The sequence below is a fragment of the Trichosurus vulpecula genome, chromosome 2, assembly GCF_011100635.1.
Source record: "Trichosurus vulpecula isolate mTriVul1 chromosome 2, mTriVul1.pri, whole genome shotgun sequence".
Classification (NCBI taxonomy): domain Eukaryota; kingdom Metazoa; phylum Chordata; class Mammalia; order Diprotodontia; family Phalangeridae; genus Trichosurus; species Trichosurus vulpecula.
Window position 1 is genome coordinate 336,976,719 of NC_050574.1, and position 27,992 is coordinate 337,004,710.

Genomic DNA, 27,992 nt, shown 5'->3' on the forward strand with positions numbered 1-27,992 from the left:
AAAATAGACTATTCATCATCTTCATTATACATCCTATATATCTTACCTCTATGTCTTTGTTCATATTATTCCTTTGGCATAAAATGTTCCACTCTTCCCCTAATTCCCCCAACACTTACCAATTTCCCCTGGAAAAATCCCAGTGATCATTCAATGCCTATTTAATTGTTATCTCCTCTATGAAGTCTTATCAACCCAACCTTAGTATAAATAAATACAATATGGAATAAACAATACATAACAAATAAATAAAATATTTTAAAATTCTCAGTCTCCTTGGATCTTGGCTATACTTTGATTTCATTGCTCCTATGAATTTCACAAAATTACATAAAATTAGATCTTAGAGGGACCTTGGAGATCACCTAACACAAGTCCCTCACTTGATAGATTAGGAGATCAATGCCCAGAGAAGATTCAAAGATCTGACTCCCAGTTCTGCCCTCTTTTCGTTAAATCGCACTGCCTCCTACCTCTCCTTTCTCATTCTCTATTTTGTATTAGAAGTTTTTGTATAGGTGTAGTATACTGCTACTAGTCTGCAAGGTCCGTGAGAGCAGAGACCAAATCTTATTTGTCTTTGTGATTCTCCCCAAACCTATCACGTTGCTCTATAGCTAAAAGGTGATTAACAAAAATTTAACTGAATTGAATTCAATATTGGTATTATAGAGCAGGGCTGCCAAGACCAAGATTCTGTGGCACAACATAATTTGCCTCGTTTGCCTAACAAGATTCACTATACCTAGGCAGATGGTAAACAAAATTGTTACATCAGACAGGGGATAGTACCAGGTTTAGAAGGTAAAAGGTGGGACGAAGAATCTGGGACTTAATAGTACCTAAGACTACATCATTGTCCTAGTCAATGCGAACACCAGCCCAATTGAAGCAGCATGAGCCAAACCACCTTGACCTTGACCATGATCTTCCCTCAGATGCTGATGGAAACAGCTCAGGAATCTGAATTGAAGAGCCTTAGAAATAGGGATTTCCCCTGCCCCCCACCCAAACAACTTGTTTCCAGACTAGCACCTGAAGCCATCACTGAAGGGAGGAATCATTTGGGAAAAGGGGCTCACCAACATCACCAACAATTGCTGACCAACTGCCCCAACCACGCAGATAAGCACAAGAGCCCTGGTGTGGCACCCCTCCCCCAACTCCCCAGACCTTTGGTCTTCTTTCCAGCCTAGCCATCATACAGGAAGTAGCTCTTGTAGAGAAGGGCCTAGTGATCGCCATGGGGCAAGCAAGCCAACCTAGCTGAAGTAGCAAGGAACCATGAGAGAGAGATAATAGGCAGCATGTGCCAAGCAAGACAAACCAATCTTGACCAGTATCTCCCCTTAGATATTGATGGAGACAGACCCTGAACTCAAAAGGCTTAGGAACAGCAACGCTTCCATCACAGTGACCCCCAGCCATTATCCTGAGAAGCAAGCCCTGTGGAAATGCATCCTGGCAACTGCCCTTGAAGGTGCTCCAGCCACAGGTACTGAAGACGCAGAAAAGAACATTCTTATCACCAAAGTCCTTGGCACTGTCAGGTGGGTCAATATCAGAAACTTGTATGATTTTATCAGTGGAAATGATGTTAAAGAAGAGGTATCTCCATCTGATTGGCAGCTGCCCTCCAAGGACCACTGGACCTTTCCATCTAACTTGCTCCTCAAACCTTCCATCTATGTTGCCTCCTCCATTAGGATGTGAGCTCCTTGAGAGCAGAGATTGAACTTCTTTTCTGTTTGTATCCCCAGTGCTCAGCTCAGTGCTTTGCACATAACCAGTGCTTGATACATGCTTTTTTCATTCATTTAACTGTTAGGCTTTGGAACATGGGTATAGCCTCTGGATAATTTTTATTTATACCTCATTTGCGAGGTGACACTCTGAAGGGATGGATTTATGGCCTAGCAAGGTCCTAGATCCTAGAAAGTAAAAATCTCTGAAGCCCGCAGCTTTCTACTCCATTTGCCCTGGCAAGAGTGATCGAGAGATTCAGCCTTCAACATAAATACCAGGTCCTTCAGCTTCCGTATTCAAGTGTTGACCCAGGTATCACTCAGTTCAGTAGTAAAAAGTCCTTTACTCAGTACCTATCTAGGGGTTGAGCTGAGAAATGAACTTGTAGGTTTTTTTTTCCCTTCCTGCTGTTTAGTAAGGTGAGAAGAGGGCTGAATGGGGGATTCTAATTTGGAAAGGCCAGCACTAGGCACACTGATATCATCAACTTGCTTAAATTACTGCTTCCATTTTGATTAATGCCTTTTTCACATGCATGTCTTTGTAAATGACCTTGAATTAGGCACACGACCAGGGACATAATGATTAGAGGAGCCAGTGGGAGAGGAGAAAGATCCGTGAGAACTGATTGGCTGATACAGGTATAACCTCATAACATGAGAAAGTGATACCACTCATAAAGGAGTGAGGCCAAGTGGTATCAGTCAGCTGCTCTGAGAGCCCAGGAGAGAGGCAAAAGGAGCCTGGCAGATATCCAAAATGTCTTCTGGAGCTAGGTGACAGGTATCACATATACCTTCACAAAAATTCTGGACATGAACTTTGTTTTGGCTCTGATAGAAACCAAAGGGTTCATCTGGGGTTAATATTATTTTGAATGGCCTGAAAAAATTTTAGGAACTGAGGAAAACAAAAACACCAAGACTTTATGGCATTTTATGCTATTATTGTACTCACTTTCCCTTCGTCCCTTGGACTATCACTTAAATGTACAACTGGACCTGGGTGAGTCTTTGTGGATCTGAAAAACAAATCAAAATAATGCATTTTTTTAAATAAAAAGAAATACTGTGTACAGAGGGAAACTAAAAATAAAATTATGTTAAAATAAATATCTAAAATTCTAGATCATAACCCAAAATGCATTTGAGACTACCAATCTTCCCTATTAATCTTTATTAATAATTTAGTAGATGTGGGTGCAAAATTTGAAACGAGTCTTAAATTTAAAAGAAAAAGAGCCCTGCACTTGTAATGCTGATTATGAACTTGATCCAACCCCATTTTAAAAATGGATTCTCCAAATTTTATTTTCTTTGACATGAACTTTCAATCAATTGTGGATATAAAAGAAAACATACTGGTTCCTTTTATTTTACAAATAATTATTTATCTATCTAGATTCTCCATAACATTCCTGCAATTTCTTAATCACAGAAAAGAGGAAATTCTCAGGCATCCAAGACCATGGCAGTAGATGATAAGTTTTGACAGTTCCTATCAAGTTGGAAAGGATTTGAGTACTTCCCTGTGATAAATGTGTTAATGACCTCTTTGGACTAACCCAGCTAAGCACAGAGAAACTCATCACTAGAAGGCTGACCTCTGAAGAATGTTTTTTCAGCTCTGTTAACTGATAAAACTATCTACTAAGGCATGGTGAGGTTTCATTTGTTTATGTGAAAAACACACCCTGATGACAAAATATGGACCTTTTGAAATATTGTCTAAAGAGCTGAAGAAATGGTAACTCCAGCTTTCACTACTATTTAATCCCCAGAAAAAACTAGAGAGGGTCATAAAATGATTAGAGATCTACTAGCTTAGGGATTCTTAATCAGAAGACTGTGAACTTTAAAAAAAAAAAAGGTAACTATAATTATATAATAGTTTCCTTTTTTATTCAATTACATTTTATTTTGTAAGTTAAAATACATTATTCTGAGAAAGGGTTCATAGGCTTTACCCATCTGCCAAAGGAGTTCATGACATAAAAGGCCAAGAATTCTAGTATTAGGAAATGATGTAACACATGTTCCTTATATCTATCGTTTCTTTAATCTCTTTCTTATGTTCTTTCTATATTTTTGCTTTCATAATTTTTACTAGTGATTTTTTTTTATATTGGCCAGGTAAGTAAAGTCAAAAACATTTATTAAGAGCCTATTATGTGCTAGGCACTGTTCTAGGTCCTGGGGATACAAAAAAAGGGCAAACAGTTCAGGCCCTCAAGGTGCTCACAATCTAATGGGAAATAACATACAAACCACTAGGTAAAAATAGGTACAGGTGATTCAGATATGATTGAAATGTTCAATGGAACAAATTTGCTATGCAATTCTATCACAATCATAATGACACAGTATTGGCAAGCACATTTCCTTTGACTTATTTATCAATCTATATTCAGTTCCTTGTTCTGTTTTCATTGCTGCATTTGCCCCTGTAAGGTGACCTTTCACATCTTACTCTTTTCTAAGAGATGTGAAAGGGTAGAAGAGGACATATGTGATGACCTTGGGAATTACTAGAGGTGTCAATTTTGTAAAAGCATTTTCAAAAATCTATTCTTTTTATATGCCTTTACCAATACTTCCATCCCTAGGAGATCTTAGTGAATCTAGAATAGTCTCACTTACTGCTGTCTTCAAATGACATGCTTCCAGAATTTCTACAGTTTTTCGACAATTCCTAAATATATTTCTGTTTTCAAAATAGCTATTGTTGAAATAGACTGTATTAGTCATCTTTGAAATCTGATGGGAACTAACTTTCATCCTAAAGCCAATAGAGCTGCCGACATTTTAACATTCTAGGGATAGCCTCGATCTATAAACCAGCTGGCTCAGCACCTTATTTTGACTTTGCAATTCTAGTTTTAGGAACTGGGTTCTTGCTTTCTGTTTACTGTGACTATGATACCCTACTTTGTACCCTAGTTCTAGTAACTAAGTTCCTGAATGTTTTCCCCCCTGTGCTCTTCTGTACATATTTGTTCCTTTAGGACAAGGAATATGACTTGTTTATGCCAGGCACTTTCAGCCACTGGAGCTCCATCTCTGTGGCTAGGCTCCCACAACTGGAATTGTCTCAGTACAACCACCTACTGCCTGAATCTTCCTCTATTGTCTGATACCCTACCCTAATGGTCCACTACTATGACCTTTCCCCATACTACACTTGCAGATCTTTCTAGTTTCTTGGTTTCACATATCTATGACCTGGCCTATCAAGCAACCTCCTCTATTGACATTAACAATGTCATAAATGGAGATTAGTTTCTATGTTTGCCACAACCAACAACAGTCCAGACACAAAGCCCATTGCCATCTAGTCTCCTGGCTTAACTGGTTACCAAGCCACCTGGCCTCCTGACAAGCCCAGGACCAGAGACCCAGAGACTATACCTCCTCCCTCCTCCTTCCCAGGGGAGAAAATAAACATCCTACCTACAGCCTAGAGCAAGGCTCCCCTTGCTACAGGGAAAGGTATGTCAATATATTGTCCAATAACTAGTAGACTCTCCCCTCTTACTTACTTGTTTACTTACTCAAATCCCTATGATTCAGAGTCCAAGGCTGCCTAAGCAACAATTCCCTTCCCTGATACAACTCACTACTCTTCCCAAGCTCCAATTCAAAACTATCTGCCTCTTCCATTCTATCACCTGCATCCATATTCTATTATCAAAAATTGCTTTTCCTAACGGACCCCTTCCTCTCATAATCCTTCCATTTTCCTGAAGGTATGGAAAACTTACTCCTCAAACACCCTTGCTACCTTGTCCAGTACTAAATGCACTTTCTCTCATGCCCCATTGTAACAGTAAGGCAATAAACACAACATCAACAATAATCATGAATATGCCTATGTAGTTCTGTACTGCAAAGCATAAAAGACTCTCCGTATAGAAGGCAGAAGAAGTAAAACACTTATTCAGACACCAGACAACCAGATCCCATAACCAGGCAATCTGCTCCCACAACCAGTGAGATCACTTTATCATAACAGCAAGGAACTTAGAACACGATATTACACGATGGAGCCCCGCCATCCCAAAACCTCTCCAACCCCCTGCTGGAACCTTCCCAAAAACTCACTCACTGACAGCCACCACGGTCTATTCAGCTATCACAGGTTGGCTCTCTTTACTTCAGCTCTAACTATCATGCCGTAACAGCTCCCTCTCAGCATTTCCTGTGACACAATTTCCTTTTCCTCTCAGCAAGATCCTCCCACCACATGTGACCTAGGCTTCCTGTGATGTAAGCAGGTCACATAGCGTACTAATGGGTGGGAAAGACCTTCCAATCTAAATTGCTATTACACCCATCTATACTAAAACACTAAATAAGGAGAATGAATAAGCATCCTCCTTGCTCCCTTCTTCCACTTCTAGTCCTTTTCCATTGTCATTATCACTCAATAGCCTCATCCTATGAGGTTTACTACATCTAAATATATCACGCTATCTAGATCCTGGTGGCAATTATCAACTAATGTCAAGATTGGTCTAATACTCCCTTCCACCACCACCCCCCAAATACCTTGGCCTCCTAGTTCACTAAACTCCCCAACTCTTAGGGAGTTGCCTGGGACATAGAGAAAGTCAAGTAACATGCCATGGATTAAAAAGTTAAGATGTATCAGAGGCAGGATTTTAAACCAGCTCTTCCTGATGCCAAAGCTGGTTAGCATTCCACTATGCCACATTGTCTGCCTCAGTTCTTAACATTCTAAAAAAATAAAGAATCACAAAAACTAGAGGGATGGTTCATTTTGTTTTTCAAACCAGAGAGGAGAGGAGAAGAAACTACAAATGCAGGAGAGGCTATAGGATCAAAGTGTCTTAGAAGCTGAAGGAACCATTGAGAGGTGGCCTAGTCCAATCTCTTATTTTATAGATAAGGAAACTTTGGGGCAGGAGAGAGAGAGAGAGAGAGAGAGAGAGAGAGAGCGAGCAGTAATATGACATTCAAGGTTCCATAATTCCTTAGTAACCAATGTAGGATTAGAATCCAGGTTTCCTGGGTCCTAAGTTAGTGTATTTACACTGTAATTAGTTTCATTTCCCTGACTACTTATTTTTTAAAGAGAAGAAGGGAGATATTATAATAAGGAATGCATTTTAGAAACGATGGTGAAACTGATGGTGAAATGCAGGGGTCATGCTGGAGCCTTGGAGAGGAGAGCTGGATATGTAGATTTGCATGACATTTGCATAAAGATGACAAAGCCATGAAGTTGGGAAGATCACTAAAAGAATGAATGGATCAAAAAGAGAATAGAGCATGGAACAGAGCCAGAGTATATACATAGCATAGGGTTGGACATAAATGATGACCCAGCAAAGAAAAAAAAAGACTGAAAAGTAATAGATAACAGGAACCAGGAGAGAGCAGTGTCAGAAAAACTGAAGGAGAAGACAATCCAGAAGGAAGAGGTAATAATCTTTAGTCTCAAGTACTAAATAAAGGACAAGGAGGATGAGGACTGAGGAAAGGTCACTGGATTGGACAATTAAAAGACCATTGCTAACTTCTTTGAAGAGAGCAGTTTCAGTTGAGGAATGAAATCAGAAGCCAGATTGAAAATGATTAATAAATGAATGGATTGCAGAATCATAAATGCCAAACCCAATGGCCTTTTCTCAGTCCTCATCCTTCTTAACTGATCTGCAGCATTTGACATTGATGATTATACCCTCTTTTTGGATTCTCTTCTCTTTTTCAGTTTTTCAGACACTCCTCTTTCTTGGTTCTGTCTCTACCATCTAATTGTTCCTTCTCAGTCACTTTTGCTGAATGTAACAGAATGAGAAGTAGAAGGATGAGTGTAAATGGTTTCTTCTAGGACTTTGGCTATAAGAGGAAGGAGAGCTATGAGATTATAACTTGAAGGGATGGCAGGATCAAGTTAAAGGTGTTGTTGTTGCTGTTTTAAGGATGAGAGATACCTAGGCATGTTTGTAGACAGCACAAAAGGAGCTGGATAACGAATGTGTGATAAAAAAAAATTGACAACAAAGTGGGGGACAACAGAAGAAACAAGGTCCTGGAAGAGATAGAAGGCAATGTAATCAAGGATATAAGTAGAAGTGTTGGCCTTAGCAAGGAGAAGGGTCATCTCTCCCAAGGCAAGGAGAGCAATGGAGGAGATGAGAGATTATGTTGAGGTTTAAGATTTAAAACTGAGGAAAAAGTTCATAATAAATTGCCTCATACTTTACCAAGAAAACTGAGGATAAGTTTTCTACTGAGGGGAAAAGGGAAGTAGGGAGTGGTCAGGATGGCCTAGACAGAAAAGCAAAGGTTTGGAACAGATACTTTGGGGAATATGATAAAGAATGATTCAGGGAGCAGTAAAAGGTTTCCCACATAACTGACATTAGGTAACAAATTTGTTGTGGAATCACTCAACATCATTGTTTAACTTCCTCCAGCATTGTTCAGCAGTTTGGGAATAGGAGAGGAGAAGGTGGGTGGTGGAACAGAATAATGGAATAAGCATTCATACATGCTTTTTTACTTAGTATTTTATTTTCCCCCAGTTACATGTAAAAACAATTTTTAACATTTATTTTTAAAACTTCGAGTTCCAAATTCTCTCCCTCCCTCCCCACTCAGCCCTCCCATCGAGAAGGCAATTTGATATAGATTATACATGTGTAGTCAAGCAAAACATTTTCGTAATAATCATGCTATAGAAGAAAACAGACAAAATAACCCTCAAAAAAAATTAAAAAAAAGTATGCTTCAATCTGTGGAATAAGTATTTATTAAATACCTTCTATGTGCCAGACACCGTACTAAGTGTTTTACAAATATTATCTCATTTGATCCTCACAACACCTTATGAGACAGGTGTTATTATCTTCACTTTTATAGCTGAGGAAATTGAGGCTGAGAAATGTTAGGTGACTTGCCCAGTGTCACACATCTAGTAAGCATCTAAGGTTGGAATTGAACTCAAGTCTTCCTGACTCCAAGCCCAGTGTTCTATCTACTGTGCCACCTGGCTACCCGATGTGGGTAATCCAGGTGGCCATGCATTTTTATCATTTTTTTCAATAGTGGAGATGTTTTCATAGATATCAAAGCATTTTTGGAAGTTAAAATGGATATAAAAATTAAATTTTGTTATTGTTATTATAATATTGCCTACGGAACAACTCTAATGGGAGACATGATATCAGCCTTTAAGTATCTGAAGGGCTGTCGTGTGGAAGAAGGGTTAAATTTGGTATATGTTACACTTATCTTGAGACTTTGGTGTCTCACTGATGAGGCTTTTTTCTGTTCAGGTCTCTAGGTCATGGCAAGTGTACTTGAGTCATATTCATGGGCTTAATCTTTAAAAGGGAATTATACATGATTGGGGAGAGCTGGGGAAAGAAGTTGGATAGAAAAATCGAAGAAAAACTACAAAACTGTATGGATTTACTCCCTGGAAAGAGACTTGTGCATCTGTACAGACCACCCAGGGGAGCCATGTGGGCCTCCAAGATACACTGTGCAACAAAGAATCATTGCCACACAGAAACAAGGAAAGAGGAAAGGAGTCATCACCAAATAGGAATGTAGGAGTGATGGAGACATGACTCAGTAGAATTGGGAAGGTGAAGAAGGATTATGACAGGATAACTTCATGGAGCTCACCATCCCTTCACCGGTACCACGAGTCATGTGGATTATTTACATCCTAAGGTGAGACCCACCAGAACACAGTGTTGCTTAATTGTGGAGGCACATCACATTCTTTTTACTTACAATAGGACCCCAACTAGAATACTACTATAAGAAAGTAGGGATCTATAGGATCCTGAATGAGGTAGGGCTCTTGGAGAGGGGAGAGAGAAAGATTACTTGAGTCTCTAGAAACCCTGAATTCTTTTCCTTTTCAAGGCTGAGGGGGACCCATGGATAACCCTTAGGTTGGGGGGACTACATAAGTCCCTGGAAACGGCAGAAGCCAGCCAGAGAGATAAGGATTTGGGTCGATGTTATGAGTCTGTTCTGTACCCTTTACTGTGTAAATAAAATTTGTTTTATGCTGGTTCTTTTGTTAGCTTAAGTGTTTGCATGGGAGCTGAGGGTCCTCCTAGAGAGTACCAAATTCTGACATGCCAGGGCATAAGTCAGAGTACTTTTACTGAGAAGCCTTCATAATTAATTACATGGACATACATAATTACAAGACCTCAGAGCTCTTGTAATAAATAAGTCATAGGTTATATTTACAAAGTGATTTACATATATTATCTCATTCAAAACAACCATAATAGGTAGATAGTGAAAGGTATTATTATCCTCATTTATAAACAAGAAAACAGAGGTTCATATTTTATCCATGGTCACAAAGACAGTGTCAGAAGTATAATTTGAAACATGGCCTCTCCTGAGTCCACCTCTAGCACTATTTCCACTTCAAAATGTTTTCCATCTGCAAAGGTAGTAGAGCAGCAGATTTAGACTCATTGTAAAGAAAAACTCCCTAGCCATTAGAGAGGTTGCCTTGAGAGGTAGTGGTGTCTTACTGGAGGTCTTTAAGTAGAGGCTGATGATTGTTTTTCAGTGAATCAGGGGATTCTTGATCAATATGGTGGGGATTTGGTGACCTTTTTTAGACATTTAGGAAATAGCCTAAGGTTGGCCTTAGGGTACAGTCTGTGATTGTGAAACAAAATAAAGTTATATTGCCCATAATGATCAAACCAATGACACTGGTTTTATGAGTACCGTGCATTAATGAAACTACCATTATGGCCAATCAGCCACACTCCAGGAAAAATAATGAGTAAGAACATTTTCTCTTTACAAATGAGATAAGAATATGGAGATGTCAGAATAGCAACATCAGAAAGAATTCTGGAAATATTTAAGGAATTTTAAAGCAACATGACAAATATCTTTTAAAAGATTTAGTATTCACTTAGTGCAACTAAATGAGTGGTAATCAGAGAATTTTAGGGAAATGTGCCAGTCAGTTTGAAAATATCAGATTTCATGCAGGAAAGAAGATTTAAGTGGCAAAGATGATTTTCAAAATTGAGAAGTGAAGCCACAGAACAATTCAGAGATGAATAACTATACAAGAGACCTTTCTAAATATGGCTGTGTTCCCATTTTATAATTTTGGCACTCGCTTCTGATCAAAATTATGCATTATGCCTTCAAATTGTTTAATTATAATGATCTGTAAACATTGTAAACATATAATACCTACCCCACGGGGTTTCCAATTCGATTCAATCTTCAAAGAAACTCTGTGGGGTAGGTTCAATGGATATAATTATCTCTATTTTAAAGACAAAGAAACTAAGGTTCTAAGGAATTATATGACTTATCCATTGTCCCACTGTGTCAGGGACATGTCTGAAAAAAAGTCTTCCTGATTCTATCCACTATGCTAAATAATTTGTTTAAGGAAATATAATTGTCTGATGGACCGAAACAGCTTTTAGGAAAAAAAGAAAATATAAAATACTGGCAAAAAATAAGGTCTCTAGAAAGAAAATGCTATCTGAAAATGAAAACTAAAAACAAACCAGTTGACAGTAATTGCCTGGGAAAGAGAAAGGAATGTTGTCAACTTGCCCAGATAGTTTGCATATAATTTCATAAATATGCTCACTGCGTAATGGCTAATTATAATATTGGTGCATCAATAATTTGTTAGTCCATGACATTTACTGTGTACCCACTGTGTACTGAACATTGAAATGGATAGCGTAGGAAGATAAAAGGAAATGGAGGACAAGTTTGTGCCCTGAGGAAGCTTAGATTTTGGTGAAGGAATTGGATATTTATGAATACATAAGAGCAAATGCTAAAAATAGCACCTAAAGAATAAATAAATGACTAGTAACAGATTTCTCATACTCACTATACATGTGGGCAGGTCAAGAGATATTACCATGATTATTACGAGTTTAGCTTCATAAAGAAGGTAATATTTGAACAGAATTTTGGAGAAGGGTAAGGATATAGTTTAGCAGATATATACACTAATCATGTCTAAAAGTCAAGCTCAGCAAAAGAATATTATTTGCATTGAGAAAAAACTTGTGGTCCTATCTGAATCAAACGATTTTGTAGGTGCTTCCAGAAGTTCTCAGAAACTTCGTTGTTGGCTCTTAAAAGTATAACTTCAAGGTTTTTAACATTCAGAAGTGATGTTTTTGTTGGGTCTTCCCAGCTGCCATACATACATACATACACATACATAAGTGTATATATACACATTATGCACATACGTGTAGTACTTATGTGTCCATATGTATATGTATGTATGTATGATATACACACATACACACCTAGAATTATTCTGTGGATCAAGCAAGGTGGGCATTCCAACTCCAAGTTTCTTAAATGGTCTACTAAAAACTCAGGCATAAATGTTGAATAACCAACCGCAAATTACTAGATTGAGGAGAGTACTTATCAAGTGTACAAACTGCAGAGATTTAAAATCTTCAGAGGGAGCCAGAATCTATTTGCCTCAGAGTCCTCTGATCTTCTCCCTGCCCCTTCATTGACCATCCCAGCAAGGTCCTTCCACCCACAAGTCCTAAATAAAGCTGAAATTGGATATTCCCTGATAGGAAGCACATGAATGCTCCCTAATTAAAGTATTAATTATACAAATGCTGCTTTGAATCTGTTCTCTTGCTTGCTTTGCAGACAATGAGGTGGCTAGGTGTCAGCAAGACCTGAATTTAAATCCTGCTTCAGACACCAGCTGTGTATGACCATGGGCAAGTTACTTAGAACCTCTCTAAGCCTCTGTTTCTTCATCTCTAAAATGGGGATGATAATAGTAATTACCGCACTGGGTTTTTGTGAGAACAAAATGAAATAACATATGAAAAGAATTTTGTAAACCTTAAATCACTTTATAAATAAATACTATTATTACTATTTTCCTTGCACTTTCAACTTTTACACATCTCTTAAATTCTTACTAGATTGGGACCTCCTGTTCTCCAGTATTTATCCTGTTCTTGTCTATCAACTAGACTTTTGATCCTACGCTAGTTCTTTTAGTATGCCCTTATTCTATCTTTTCTATCTAGTTTTAACACAGCCCTACTCTGACTTTATACACCTACTAGATACATCAAGCTTTGCCCTTGCTTTGTCAGCCTTTGTTTTTTACCCATATTAACAACCTGTTGCTACTCACAATTTAGTAAGACAGAGCGCCAATACAGAGGGGACCATGAATGTAACAGTGATGGTAAAGAGCAAGAAAAATAAATCACTCCATGGAAATATAGTTAAAGATTTGGAATTAAGAGAAGGGGATCTATGGATATCTTTTGGGGTACCCATCCTGGATAACTCATGATCAGTTGTTGAAAATGAAGATTGATTACATTAAAAACAACAACAACAACACAACAATCTGCTTACTCTGGCCATGTGAAGTAGAGAAGGCTTTGATGTATGTCAACTAGACATTAAAATTCTAGCTAAAAGATAGGAAAAAGACCAAGTGACATACTTCTGTGACTTCTTAGGCTGTATAGATAGACAGATGGAAGTCAACTAGAAACAGCATTAGAAATAAGGATTCTAAATTAAATTGCATCATGGAGAATTCATTCTTGCATCTGTGTCAGAGACATATTTTCATCTGAAAATTTCTTTAGCCACTCTCATTTGCAGGCCAAACCCCAGAGCTATGATAGTTATGAATTCTTGTCATCACACTTAAGAGAAAAGTCTAGGTGAGATTAGATATATAAGATACAGCTATGAGAGTCATAATTAATAATTCCTAGATAGGAAAGAATAATAAGGATAAATGAAAAGAATAAAGGAGGAATATATAAAGAAGTGGGCAAGGAATGGATTAAAGTAAGGGGCACACTTATCTAGATAACTTGCTACTTTTTTATTCATATCATGTCCAAAGATCCATAAGAATGATTACTCCCTAAAATGTATTATTCCACCCACATTGCATGGTAAGACTTTAATGAGACACTTTTTTAAAAAGTATGTAAATTTATCATTAATATAATAGAAAAATCTGATAACAAATACTTATTCAGAAGACACTTACCCTGAAGTTATATTATTGGCCTTGAGATTCATCTACTCATGGAATTAACAAAAATATAGTAGCCAGTACAAATACCGCATATCATGAGAAAGTCAATTCAAATTCAGAGGACACTTTCCTGGTTAGAAGATTCGTCAGGATACTTTTTAGAATAGTTACTAAAAATATGTGGCCTTAGACTTCCTTAAAAACAAATATTTTAGGATCTCCATATGTTCACATGTTTAAATATTAGGGCAAAGACTTTTTATCACCAGTAAAAGTAAAAATATTGTTGGCTCCCTCTTTTCCAAATCAACTCCCAAGTCACTCTTTCTAATGGATCAAAAGGTAAACAAACAATTAGGATCTAACGAATCATGTATTTTTTGTTTACATATCTAAAGGTGGGTTCACATCATAGTTCACTCACATTGAAAGCAGCTATACTAAATGTAACATGAAGTAATGAGACTGATTTTCATGTGTGACTTGTATAACCATTCCTATTACTTTACAGCCATAGCATATAATAAAACATTTTTTTGTCACAACTAGAGAAACTTCCACAAGTCTTACTCCACTGCTTCATTGGTATATAGAAGTGACCCTAGGTTCTCAAAATCTATTTCAGGTCCTAACAAACTGAAAATCCAATCCAACAATCATTTATTAAATACCTACATGGCACTGTGTCACGTGCTAAGAATTCAAAAACAAAAAGAAAAGCAGGCCCTACCCTAAAGGAATGTATGATTTGGGCAGATGTAACATATGAACACAGGCAACATGTGAACAGATAAGTATATATCCAATAATCTGAAGAAGGAGAGAGCACTAAGTACTAAGTAGGGAGGGTAAGAATGTAGGAGGTGAGGAGAGAGAAGAGTACATGGGTATTACAGAGGGAGGTGCAATACCAAGACTGGGGCCCAACAGAGAGTTATATGAAGGAAGCCTACAAAGGGGAGCTGGAGCCAGATTATGAAGGACATTAAACAGTCAAACAGAGGAATTTAGATTTTTATCCTAACCATAACAGAAGCCACTTAAGAGTTCTTGACCTGGCAGTTACCTGGTCAAACATGTGCTGTAGGGGAGGCAGAGGCAAGATCGCGGAGAAAAGCCAGGAGGTTGCCTGAGCTCTCCCTAGTCTCCCTCAAAACACCATTAAATCAAGCCTCTAATTGAATTCTGAAATGACAGAACTCAAAAAGAAATGGAGTGAAACAATTTTCCAGCCCAAGATAACCTAGGACTTCAGGAAAGGTCTGTCTCACTTGGGTAAAAGGGGAGCACTGCCCAGCAAAAGGTAGTATCCTGGCAAGCCAGCAAGAGGCTCTTAGCCACAGCGCAGAGCAGCTACCCTGCTGCAGAGGTCCTGGCTCAGCAGGCCCATGCAGAGCAGGCCAGCTGTGAGGCCTCTAGCCCCAGTATAGCAGGCAAACTGCCAACCCTGGAACCTCTACCACAACAAGTGTGACTAGGCAGGGCCACCACAGCTCAGGGGGCAAGCTGCCAGCCCAGGAGGCCCCAGTGCAGAAAGCCAGTGACCAGGCCCCTGACTCCCAGTACAAGAAGCTTAGGACAGTGTCCTCCTGTTCCCCAGGAGCAAAGCTCAACTTTAAAAGTCATGAAATTGGCAGGAAAGTGAGCAAATTTGTGGTGTAGGGAATAGTATTCAGGCAGCTATGTGGTGGATGGTTTGAAGAGGTGAGAGCCTAGAAGCCAGGAGTCTAATTAGGAAGCAATTACATGATCCCAGATATGACAAGAGCCTGAACTAGGCTTGTGGCTATGTAAGAGGAAAAAGGGGATAGGTGGAAGAGATGTTGTGGAGATGGAATCAACCTGGCAATTGCATGAATACAGGGATGCACAGAAGGGAAGAACTGAAGATGGCTCCCAAGGTGGTGAACCTAAGGGATTACCCTTAATAAAAATTGATAATGTAGAGAGTTGAATAGGCCTAGACTCCTCTTGGAAATGTCTAGGAGCTCCAAGGATATACAGTAACTTATCACTTGTGCCACTGGAGAATCATGAACTTTCTGGCTGCTTTCAGTCACGAGGCGGTCTAATGTTGAAAGGATTTAATTTTAATATGATATAGTAAACCCAGAGTGGCCTTTTAGTTGTCACCCTGACCATGACAGTAACAGGTGGTTTGAATGCTTCAGCAGCTAAAAGAGAAGACAACTTTTGGCTGGGTGTCTCTTGGCTGTGACTACCCAGATGACATCATGTGACTCTAGTGAGGAGTGGGGAAAGATGAGTCCTTATCCAGGTGTATATAATGGTAACTCACTGCATGGCAGATACTGTAAGAAGGTTGCAAGCAGGCAACCTTTCACTACTTGCCTTTGATCTCTTTTTGTGTTTTCTTTTGTCTGATATTAGTCAAATGAACAGCCCTAGTTAGACACATCCAGGTTTGGAAGAGACTTTATGAGCTTAAAAGCTCTAGAAGCCTTAGGTCCTATTGGGTTGGAGCTGAAAGATGGCAGGGAAAAGTTTTTAACTCAGCAGTTAAGTGATTGTTGGCCACCTTAGAATGAGTAGTTTAGCTGAGAGATGAGTCTGCAAATCAGAATGCAAGGGACTGAGAAGTATGTGGGAGGAAAAGAAATGGAGGCATTAAGTGTGACAACTTTTTTTTCTCAGAGTGTGGATACAGGGAGAAGAGATACCTCCAATATTCCTCTAAACTTAGTGCCAGCCACAAATTTGATAGGGATGCCATCTATGTCTTTATCTGAGTCACTGTTAAAAATACTAAATAGAACAAGGTCAAGGATTGCATCTTATAGAACTTCACTAGAGATATGCATCCAGGTTGACACTGATCCATTAATCAATGCTTTTGGGAGGGGTCTGGCAAATGAGCAAGTCCTAAATGCACAAATTTTATTATATATCTACATTTTGTCCATCACAGGAGACTGCTAACATCCAGATAAACCAGGTTTATAGCATTCTTCTGATATGTAGGTCTAGTACAATTCAATTAGCGTCAACAAATATTTATTAAGCGCTTATTATCTGCAAGCACAGTATTAGGTGCTTGAGACACAAAGACAAAACTGAAACAGTTCCTGTCATCAAGAAAGTATTTTTAGATCTTTTTTTTACTTACATATATATGTGTGTGTGTGTGTGTGTGTGTGTGTGTGTGTGTGTGTGTGTGTGTGTGTGTGTTTTCACTTGGCCTAGATTTCCTCCTGTATCCCTCTCCATCCCAATTCATAGACATCCATCACTTATTTATTTTTAGGTTTTTTTGTTTGTTTTGGCAGGGCAATTCAGGTTAAGTGACTTGCCCAAGGTCACACAGCTAGCAAATGTGTCACGTGTGTAAGGCCAGATTTGAACTCAGGTCCTCCTGACTCCAGGGCCAGTGCTCTACTCACTGCGTCACCTAGCTGCCCCCTACATCCATCAGTTATAAGGAATTTTTGAAAAGAAAAAGAGGAAGGAAAAAAATAAGCAAAATTGATCAATATATTGAAAAAATATTGGCATTACATTCAAGGTTCTACACTCAGGGATGCACCACCTCCACAAAGGAATTGGGGGAGGTCTCTTTTCATATATCTTCATTAGGGTCAAACTTGTTCTTTGTGACTTTACAACACCTACCTTGGATTGTTTTAGGTTGTTGTTCTTTCCATTCCTGTTGTTCTTGTAGTAGTCATTGTATCTATTGTTTTCCTGGCTCTGCTTAGTTCACTTGCATCAGTTCACATGAGATTTTCTACACTTCTCTGTATTCATCACGCTCTTTGCTTCCAAGGGCATATTCTTTGTTTCCAGTTCTTTGCTACCAAAAATGTGCTGCTATACCTATTTCTGTATATTTTGTCAATAACATCTTTGGGGTATATGCCCAACAGTGGAGTCTCTAGATCAAAGGGAATGGTCATTTTAGTCCTTTTCTTTTCCTAATTCCAAATTTCTTTCTAGGATAGTTGTTCTACAGGTCCATCAAAAGAGCTTACATGAGAGAAGTGTCAAAAATAAAATAACTTGAGGAAGCAGATGGCACTAACAAAAATCAGAGAAAGTTTCATGGAGAAGGAGGCACCAGAACTTGAGGAAGAGAAGGATTTGAAAGGCAGAGACAAGAACAGAAAGCATTTGAAGCACAGGGAACAGACATTGTCAACAAAGAAGAGAGTCATTCTAGAAATGAGAGTGTATGCTGAAGAATGATATGAAATAGGGTTGGAGAGGTAAATGATCCAAATTGTAGAGAGCCTTAAATGACACACTGAGGAGTTGGCATTTTTTTCCCATAAATGACAGGGGACAACTGAAGGTCTTTGAACAGAGGAATGGCATCATTAGACCACCTGTGTGTAAGAAGGAAACTAGAAGTGAGGAGGCTATTATAATCTTGGAGCAAGAAGTTCTAAGGGTCCAAACAATAGTGGCAGCCATGTAAATGAAGAGAAAGGATGTCTCCAAGGTTGTAATTCTGGGTTACCTGGAATACAGTGATTCACTCAACAGAACTAGAGAAATAAGGAGGAGGGGAGGTTGGATAGTGGTTAGGGATATGAAGAAATGAGCTTTTTTAAAATCAGTAACCATGGCAAAAATGAAACTGAGATTAGTTTGATATACCTTCTCTTTCTAGATGCTTCTCTATATTACTTTAATAATTAATTTCAGAATTTTATTTTTTCCTGAACCTGTTTACTCTATCTTACTTACAAAGATCTGTAATTTTCATCATTTCATCATTCACCAACAGATTATAAGTTCTCTTTTAGCATGTGTTTCTTTAATGGTTGCAAATGACTAAAAAAATGAATTAGCTGGAAGCTAAACATTTGGTAATGAGTCTCTCTGAATTTAATAAGGCAGGTCCTTAGATATCAATCAAATATGAAAGTCTATCATAAGACCCACCCTCCAGCTTGGTGAAACCTTCAAGAATGTTTGCTTCTACTTGAATGACCTTTGAGAACCCAGTGTCTTTTCAATACCACAATGAGGCATCAGAGCTTTACATTATTGGAGGGCTTCCTCTATTACCTTGATTAAACTAAAATGTGCCTACAAAAGTTTCAAAGAGCCATGCAATGTTATACAAGTAAATTAAATCTCTAAGCACAGAAAGAAATGCCCATATTATTAAAACAATATTAAAATTCAACTTACAGTTCAATAGCTTTGTTCCACATGATAACATATCCAGAAAGAATGAAAGATTCAATATTTACAATGTGTGTATTTCCTCTTTCTGTTCCAACATAGAGCCATTTACTCTGGAAAGGTAGATGACAGTAAGTAATTCTGAAAGAAAGAAAATTTCAATTGAAATATCTGAATTCTAACTTTTTTTGATATCACAATTTTATAAAATTACAGGTAACTATTCTTCAATTTTTTAAAATCAAAATATCTATTAGCATGCCTTATTCCTTGAAGAAAGGTATTATTTAATTTTAATACATTAGAATTAGATATTAAAATGTTTAATACTTTGTATAACAGAAATGTAAAAGCCCCTATTCTCAACAATGGCATTTAATAACACTATATTAACATTAAATCACTAGAGGGTATAAACATAACAGCAATATCATGACAACATTACTGAAAGATTTTGATTTTTATAGTATTAACTTCAGATCAAAATTAAATCCACATAAAACATGTAAATTTTAGAATTCACAAACAGGTTATCACCGTGCTTAATTATACCAAATTTCCAGATATTTGAAAGTCTCTCCCTTAGTACCTTGTATAATGGATGAAATGCTTATGGAATTAATGAATGATTCCTGACACTTACTTGCATCCAAACCTATAACAAGTAACAAATAGCTGTAACTAGTTAAAACCTAAGTTGAATTCAGTTGAAATTGAGGGGAGATTACAAGAGATGATAAAGGACAGTGGGGGATATGACCTAGAGGATTGTCAGAATAACGGTGGTATGGTGGGGAAGGGACCAAAAAAGAAATGTTGCCCCAGAGCACAATCTAACCATGGGTACAATGGGCAGGAAGGCAGTGGTCCAGTAGATAGTGTAATTCTCAGGTTCGATCATACCAGGGCAAGTCAGCTCCAGAGTCCTGGCCCTTACTCTCAAGGGAGAAGTGAATCATGACAACAGAATCCTGGTGATGGGATGAGGGGACTGTATCTCCAAAGGACCTGAAGGCTAGGTATAGAGATGTCAGTCAAGCCCTGGGACAAAGCCATATATGCTTGTGTTAGTTAGTCCTCCACCTACTTTATAGATCCTAATGTTCTACTTTTTCGGTTTAGGGTGGAATCTTTTATTTTGCTGTAAAACCATGGGTAAATCATGACCCAAGTCTCAGCTCCTTCATCTGTAAAATGGATAGAAATAGCTACCTCACAGAGTTGTGAGGATCACATGAAATAATGCAGCAAAATGTTACTTAAACCTTAAAACACCAAGTGAATGCAAGCTATCATTATTATTCTGATTATCAGTATTGACTTTAACTAGTTCCTGAAACCCATTATCCTCTATGGTATGCTTAGAACCAGCAAATTATCAGATATGCTAAAAGTATCAATACCAGATGACATCATGACACTGATTACAACTGAATACAAAATTTATTCATTATTAAATTCTTTGCAGCCCATTATATGATTGCAAATATCCAGATGAATTGAAGCCATGCATGTTTGCATGATTGGCCCTGACTACACACTCATTCTGGTTGATTCACTAAGCAGTCCCATTTTTCTAAGTTGAGTTATCAAGTACATTCACCCAACTACTCTGGATCCTACATCCATGAGTTGTAGAGTACTGCTAATAGATAAGTACTTCCAGGATTAATTAACAGCCTAATCATCTATGACCAAACTAGAAGGATATTTTATGTTTCAAGGCCTTATCACCCTGGTTAGAGCATTCTAAAACAGACATGTTTGGCCAATTATTAAGTGTTCCTACCATGTTAACAATTCAGAAGTTTCTTCCTTTTAAATTGTACATTTGGAAAAATAACCTTGACCACACTTTTGTTGTGTAATCCTTCCCTCCATGCTAATTTATTAAAATCATTCATTGCATTTTTTTAATCATTTGAGAGTGTAAAATTAAATTTACTATAATATGAGAAATTTTAGAAATTTCCAAAATATACAGATGGGAAATGTGCAGGTACTTGGGTTAGTCATAGTAACCAATCTGACATGATTTAATACATGTTTGACTTTTTAAGTTCCAACTTGTTTCAACTCCAGACCAGCCAACCTATTTCCTTTAGCTCTGGTCCTGGGGGATGCCATATTCTATCTGGCTAGGATCTAAGTGCAATTCTGTGATTTCAAATTGAAAACGCAGTGTGATATAGCGCAAAGAATGCTAGGATCAGGATGACTTGTGTCCTTCCTCTGACATGCACTGGCTATGTAACCTTGGGCAAGACACTTAGCCTCTCTCCAGGCCAGGAACTCTCTAAAACTCTAAATTTCTGAGCATATGTATGGCATAGAAAGTTTTCTCACTGGGAATTGTCTACATCAAAGAAATCACAGTCTCTTCTAAGAAAAATGAAAGTCCATTTCCCAAAACTGTTGGAAGGACCAAGTAAGATAATGCCTGAGAATTATTTTAAGCTTCAAGTATAGGGATTTTAACAACAATCAAAACAAACCTTAAGGTGAAATGTAATTCCAAACAAAACCACAGAAAGTAAAGAAGAAAGAAATAGAACATCAATAAGAAAAAAAAATTCATTGGTTCCACTTGTTACTTAGCGGGAGCCAAAATGAATAGATGAAAGAAAATGGGCCAAATACAGAGGTGAGAGAACATCCACTTGAATTTAATTTCCTATCTTATCGGACCAGTGACTGGAAGGTAATGAGAGAAAATTTGGCTAAATCTGGTTAATTGCTGATGGTTGGCAAACAGGCTAACATAACGTAAATTAGTCTGGTCATTCAGATGTCTACTATTTATCAATATTATTGAATTTTCAGTTTTCATTTGGATATTTAGTTTTATGATCCAGGTTTAAGAGTTACCCCTGTCCACTAACATGCTATATAATCCTGAATCTGATTCGTTGATCAGTTAATCAAGAAGCATTTATTGTCTGCTATGTTCAAGGCACTGTGCTAAAACCTGAGAATACAAAGACAAGAGTGAAGTCTTTACCCTCACGGGAATTATATTCTAACAGGGAAGACAACACATGTTCATTCACATACATACAAATGTTCATTTACAGAATATATACAAAATTAATACCAGGTAGTTTAAAGACAGAGGGCCTTAACAAATAGGGGACATTAGGAAAGGCTTCATGCAGAATACGGTGCCTAAGATGAGCTTTGAAGGAAACCAGGGATTACAAGAGGCTCAGGTAAGTAATAAGAATTTTCTAGGCATAAAGGACAGCTGCTACAAAGGCACATAGCTAAAGATGTGTGAAGAATACCAAGTACACTGGCATGGCTGAACCACAGAGTACTTGGAGGGAAGTAATGTATAAGAAGACTAGAAGGGAAAAAATAGGGGCCAGGTTGTGAAGAGCCTTAAATGACAGATAAGGGAGTTTATATTTAACACTAGATGTAATAGGAGATATTGGGGTTTATTTAGTAGTGGGGGGATGTGGGGAGGCCTACTTTTTAGGAAAATCAATTTGGTGACTGTAAGGAAGACGGATTGGAATGGGAAGAGAATTAAAGCTTGGCTACCAATGAGAACGCTAGACTAGCCCAGCTGAGAGGTAATGAAGTCTTGCAACGTAAGCTCCTTTGCCATGGGCTCACTGGCACACTTCTATTTCCATAATATATCTCTCACTTACATCTTCTCTCCACTCATGTAGCAACCAACCATAGTTTAGGCCTTCATTACCTCTTAGCTGAGCTAGTCTAGCCTTCTCATTGGTATCTGTAACAACAATGCTACTTGCCACTACTGTGGCTGTGTAAGGACAATAACACCAGCACACAGGAGGGCTGCTAGCACAAGTTCTTTGATCTCCTTTTCTAAGGAAAGCAACTTAAAGGGGTTTACAATCTCATTTTAATTAAACTTACATATATCATTCACTTAGTTCAGGGGGAAAAGTCAGTACCCTGAACTTCAGAGAAAATACAAACAGAAATTACAAGGAGAAATTATATAAACAGAGCAAAATAACACAAATCAACAGACAGGTTCCTAGATGTCTGACCAAGACATTACATAAGTTACCAGAGAGAGAAGCACCAACATCTGGGTTTTTCAAAGCCGGGGGGCTCCTTAACAGCTACCCAGAGTCTCCACATCAACACTCTTCCAATGAGTGAGCCCCCAAAGGAAAACCTCTCCTCCCACAGTTCTGAGAGTTCTCGATCTTCAAACCTCAATTCTGAGTTCAATGGCTATCCTCCTCTGGGTATATGTACCCTTTTTCAGGGCTGGAGGGCTTCACACCTCTTGTCATATAATTAACAAAAGGATGTGAGCCTTCCAACAAACAAAGGCAAGACTCAATCAAAGGCACTTGATTGCCTTAGTGCTGAGAAACACTCCAAAAGAAAAAAACAGTAAAAAGTCCCACTTTGCTTGCCATTACAGTATCCATGCCTCAACTTTCTTCCCATTCTAATCCATCTTCCCTGCAGTCACCAAATTGACTTTCCTAAAAAGTAGGTCTCACCATGTCCCTCCAACTACTAAATAAACCCCAGTGACTCATTATTAACCAACAGGACAATACAGATATGTACCTCATCCCTCATCCTCTTTCCAACAGGATTTTGACCTCCCCGGCAGGTGTCTACTTTCATTCCAGGTAATTTGGAGATCAGGAGTATCTGCTGTGACAATAACTATTTTAAGACATTGTTCTTATCATTGTTCATGTCTGAGTGATTGTGGGCTGGGTCTGGGAATGGACTGGTTCCAGTACAATTTATGAGCTGAATTTTTCCAGATATTTTCAGGTCTATCTTAGTAGTAGAGACACTCGTCATCTGTCAGTCCATGAAAGACAGAAAACTTAGATATAATTCTAGCCAATAGGTCATATCTTTCTAAGTATTTAATAAATGCAATCTTTTTTTTTTACAGACTATACTGTTTTGCTGCTTCTTGTCTCTCTCTCTCTCTCTCTGGGATACCTTGTTGCTTCAGCAAGGTTAGCTTGCTGGGCCTGTAGATACTACTATAAATATTTTGGCTAAAATTAGTTTTTCTTGATGTCAGTAACATCTTTGAGGTACATGCCTCATACTGTAATTTCTGGGTTGAAGGGTATGAAAAGTTTAGTGATTTTTCTCTAATAACTACAAATTGTTCTCAAGAACAGCTGCATCAATTCACAACTCTACCAGCAAGATCATAGTAGGCCTTTCTTTGCAGAGTCCTTCCTACGCTAATTTTTTTTATTGCCTCTGCCAATCTGATGGGCATAAGGTGAAACCTTTAAGCAAACTTACTTTATATGACTCTTACTATTAGTGATTTGAAGCATTTTTGTATGGTTCTTTATAACTCTTCTGTTGAAAGCTCTATATTCTTTTCTTTGGACTACTTATCTATTAGTTTTCTATATATCTTGAATAGCAGGCTTTTATATATTTGAAGCAAAGATATTTCCCACTCAAATGTTTCTCTTCTAGTGGCACTGATTTTTTTCATATAATTTTTTAAATTTTGTGTAATTAAAATGGACTTCAGTCATTTGTAATAATTTCTATCCACTCTTTAATTACAAAGTCCTCCTCTAGCTATGGTTCTGAAGCATAGCTCCTATTCTATTTTGTAAAATATGACCTCTTACATTTAGTTACTGTGGAAACATATTAAAAATCTCCTTTTTAATTCAGCTGAAAATATTAAGAAATGTTTCTCCAGCCTAAAGTTCTTTCTAGACTATTTTCCCTTTCTCTCAGGTCTAACTCTTTTCTCTTAGGAGAAGGTACAAAAGGTCAAGAACAAAAGCTAAAGCCCTGGGAAATGGATTAAGTATGGGAACCAAACTTAAAACAAGAAATCTCCCTTGTTGTTTCTGCTCCTCAGGCAGGCTTAGCTGTAACAATAGCAGGTCATGATGTAGAGTCCTTCCGAATATTTGAGTCAACTCAAGTATGGTTCATGGGTTGATCCTTTGATCACTAGTTGCTGTAACAGACCAACCTCTGAACAAAACTGGAGACTTCTCCCTCTTCTTGAAAGATAAATATCCTCTGTGTTCTCAGATATGTCAACCTGCCTATGTGGCACCCACAAGCTTTCAAGTACCATAAATCTTGAGGCATTGTATCATCATGTTGCACAGATTATCTAAGGCTGGTTTCCTAGGGTTTTCCAGTAATAGCCTGAGTTTTTTTGCATCTTTCAGGGGCTACTCCTACAATGTTTCTATGGTATATGCTAGGCAGAGCTCAAAAGCTTCCTCCCAAGGTAGACATGACCATCTGAAGGCAACTGTAATTGTCTATAGGGGCTCCCCTCAGGTTATACTGTTTGAATGACAGCCTGTCCCATAGTTCAAACCCATTCCTCTGTTGACACTGAGTCAATCACTGAAGAGGAGAGTGCCTCCCTTCCCAGTTGTCTCTTCACACCTTACACAGTACATCCTTCCTCAACAAGGGACCATTGTATTTTGCAAGTCCTAGCCATAAGAAGAGGGTATAGTGACTGATTTCCAACTTATCCCTTTTCCAGGTGGCTATGTAATCCAAATACGTTGCAAAATACACAATTTACAGGGCATGCCTGCTTTCGTGACTGCATTTAGTCATGACACGAATTACACAATGCTCCTCTAGGCTTATAAGTACTTGCAAGAATGGTGTCTCAACTCAGCCACAACTGATGTAGAAAACTTAGGACTGGATCAAAATGTGGAGAATGAGAGAAGTGCTAGAAACCTGAGTGAGCCAATATTAAATGTTCAAAAAAAATGAAAAAGAAAAAAGTTGATTCTGGAAAATATATACTGGTCAACTTGACATTTTTCCCTAGCAAATTCAAGAACATACTGTTAAACGAATGGTTTGTGAATACTTAGCAAAGTAAGTAGTGAATCACTAGGACACAGAATGGATTCACCAACAATGGGTATATCCCATTTCCTTGTTAACAGAGTTATTATATTGGTAAGTCAGGAGAATGCTGTAGACATAATACTTCTGGATTTCAATGAAGCATTTGACAACATATTTTATTTTACTCTTGTATTCAAGATGGAAATGTAGGCTAGATGACAAACCAATTAGTTAGATTAATGGTTGTTTGAATAAGCTTACATAGGGACTATTCAATAGTGAATATTATCCTGGAGAGTGGCACATAGTGGGGTACAGCAGATCTCTATCCTTGGCTCTTGACTTATTCAACATTTTTATCAATGACTTGTTTGTTGAACTGTTGGATCAGATTGAGATGTATAGGATGGGTTTGTCATTTTTGGCTGATAAAAAGCTAGGATGCAAAGCTAATAAATGAAGAATGATAGATGCAGGATTCACAAATATATCTATAAACTGAAATGATGGGTTTAAACTGACAAGATAAAATGTAATGGGGATAAATGTAAGTTCCTTCACTTGAGTTAAAAATATCAATCGTACAAATGCAAAATGATGGACACCTGTCTTAACAGTCCATGTGAAAAAATAACCAAAGGTTTTATTTAATTATATGTTTAAGAAAGGTCAGTATTGTGAATAAAGTCAGTTTCATGAATAGAACAAGGAAAGGAGCAGTCTTATTGTACTCTGTACTAATAAGATCACACCTGGACACACTGTATAGGCATTCAGGGAAAGGGGACCAGGATAGAGAAAGATCAAGTGATTATGTCATAGGAGGATTATCAGTTGGTGAAACCAAGTATACCTATTTCCATTAACACTTGTGGGAAGTATATGATCATCATTGTGAATTATCTGAAGAGAGACCAAGTGAACAAAGGATTATTGAATGGAGCTCTAAAGGGAAGGATTTTAATCAATAAATGGAAGCAGATTTCAGGGTAGTATGAGCAAATACTTTCAAATAATACACATTTTCAGAAACAGAATTGTCTCGGTTTCAGAGTTCATGAACAAATAATCATGAACTTTTTCTCACAGCAAATGGGCGAGCAGAGAATTGAAGCCTTGTCAAGGATAGTAGGGAGGATAGAGGACATTCTTGATTGGATGGGAAACCAAACTAGAACATTTTTAAAATTCATTCAGCTCTTAAGATTCAACAATCCTCTGCTTAGTAAAAATTCATATTATGTGAGGTACCAGCTAAATCATCAGTTTTTCATCCTAGTAAACAGATCATTGCAATGTGTTAGACCCATAGGGTTTTACTATTATTATAAATGAATAAAGACCATATCCATTGGTGTTCTAAAAATAAAATCACAACCATTCAAATTTATATAGCACCTTTTGCCAAAGGAATCAAAAGCAGTTTACAAATAATCATCCCAATTTCCTCCCTTCAGCTCCACAGGGCAATACAACATGCTCTCCAGTCCAGGAAAGGCAGAGAATTCTTCCCCTAATAATTCTGCAGGGAAAGATGAATGTTCTATCCTCATCTCAATTCACACAGGGCATCCCTCTGTGGTTTTAAGAAGTGGGCTGAATATGTCATTACTTCTCATACTGTGAAGTGAATAGGAAAGGGGATTATTACATCCATTTTGCAGATGGAGAACTTCAGGCATAAACATGTCCATGGCCACACAATAAATCAGAGTAGAGTTGGATGAAATTAAAACTTTCTGATTCATAGCCCAGATCTCAATATTTAGTCACAGAGTTTTTGGAAATTACATTTTTTACATCCCATCTAGATGTGGCACTGTGTAGAAAGAACTGGAGGTTACCTTAGAGGCACTCTTGCTTGTAATCATTATTATAATGAAATAGAAAAAAAAAACCCAGCATAATAGGAACATTGCAATCACTTCATTTGTCTATATAGCACACTAGTAATGAGAAAGCAAGAGAAAACTGAAATCTGTGAAATATATATTGAAAAACTATATAACAGCCAAAAGTCCTTCCCTATGGAATTATGATAATCAAATTTCTGTTGAGCACTGCCAATATACCAAGAGTACTAGGCCCTTTGTCAGGGTGCAGAGGGGAGACACAAGAAAAATCTAACACAGTCCCTGTCCTTGAAGAATTTATCAACTAGTTTGGGAGAGAGAATTAAAAACAAAAAGAAAAAAAATGCA

General features: G+C 37.8%; 1 protein-coding gene across 1 annotated transcript in view; it reads right to left on the reverse strand.

Annotated features, from left to right (window-relative positions):
* STXBP5L (syntaxin binding protein 5 like) overlaps nucleotides 1-27,992 on the reverse strand; it is a 324,117-nt gene that overhangs the window by 234,399 nt on the left and 61,726 nt on the right. Inside the window, exons 5-6 of the mRNA XM_036744107.1 lie at nucleotides 18,961-19,095; nucleotides 2,704-2,767 (exon numbers count right to left, since the gene is read on the reverse strand). Of these exons, the coding sequence (XP_036600002.1) occupies nucleotides 2,704-2,767; nucleotides 18,961-19,095 (199 nt within the window). The remainder of the gene's footprint in view (nucleotides 1-2,703; nucleotides 2,768-18,960; nucleotides 19,096-27,992) is intronic.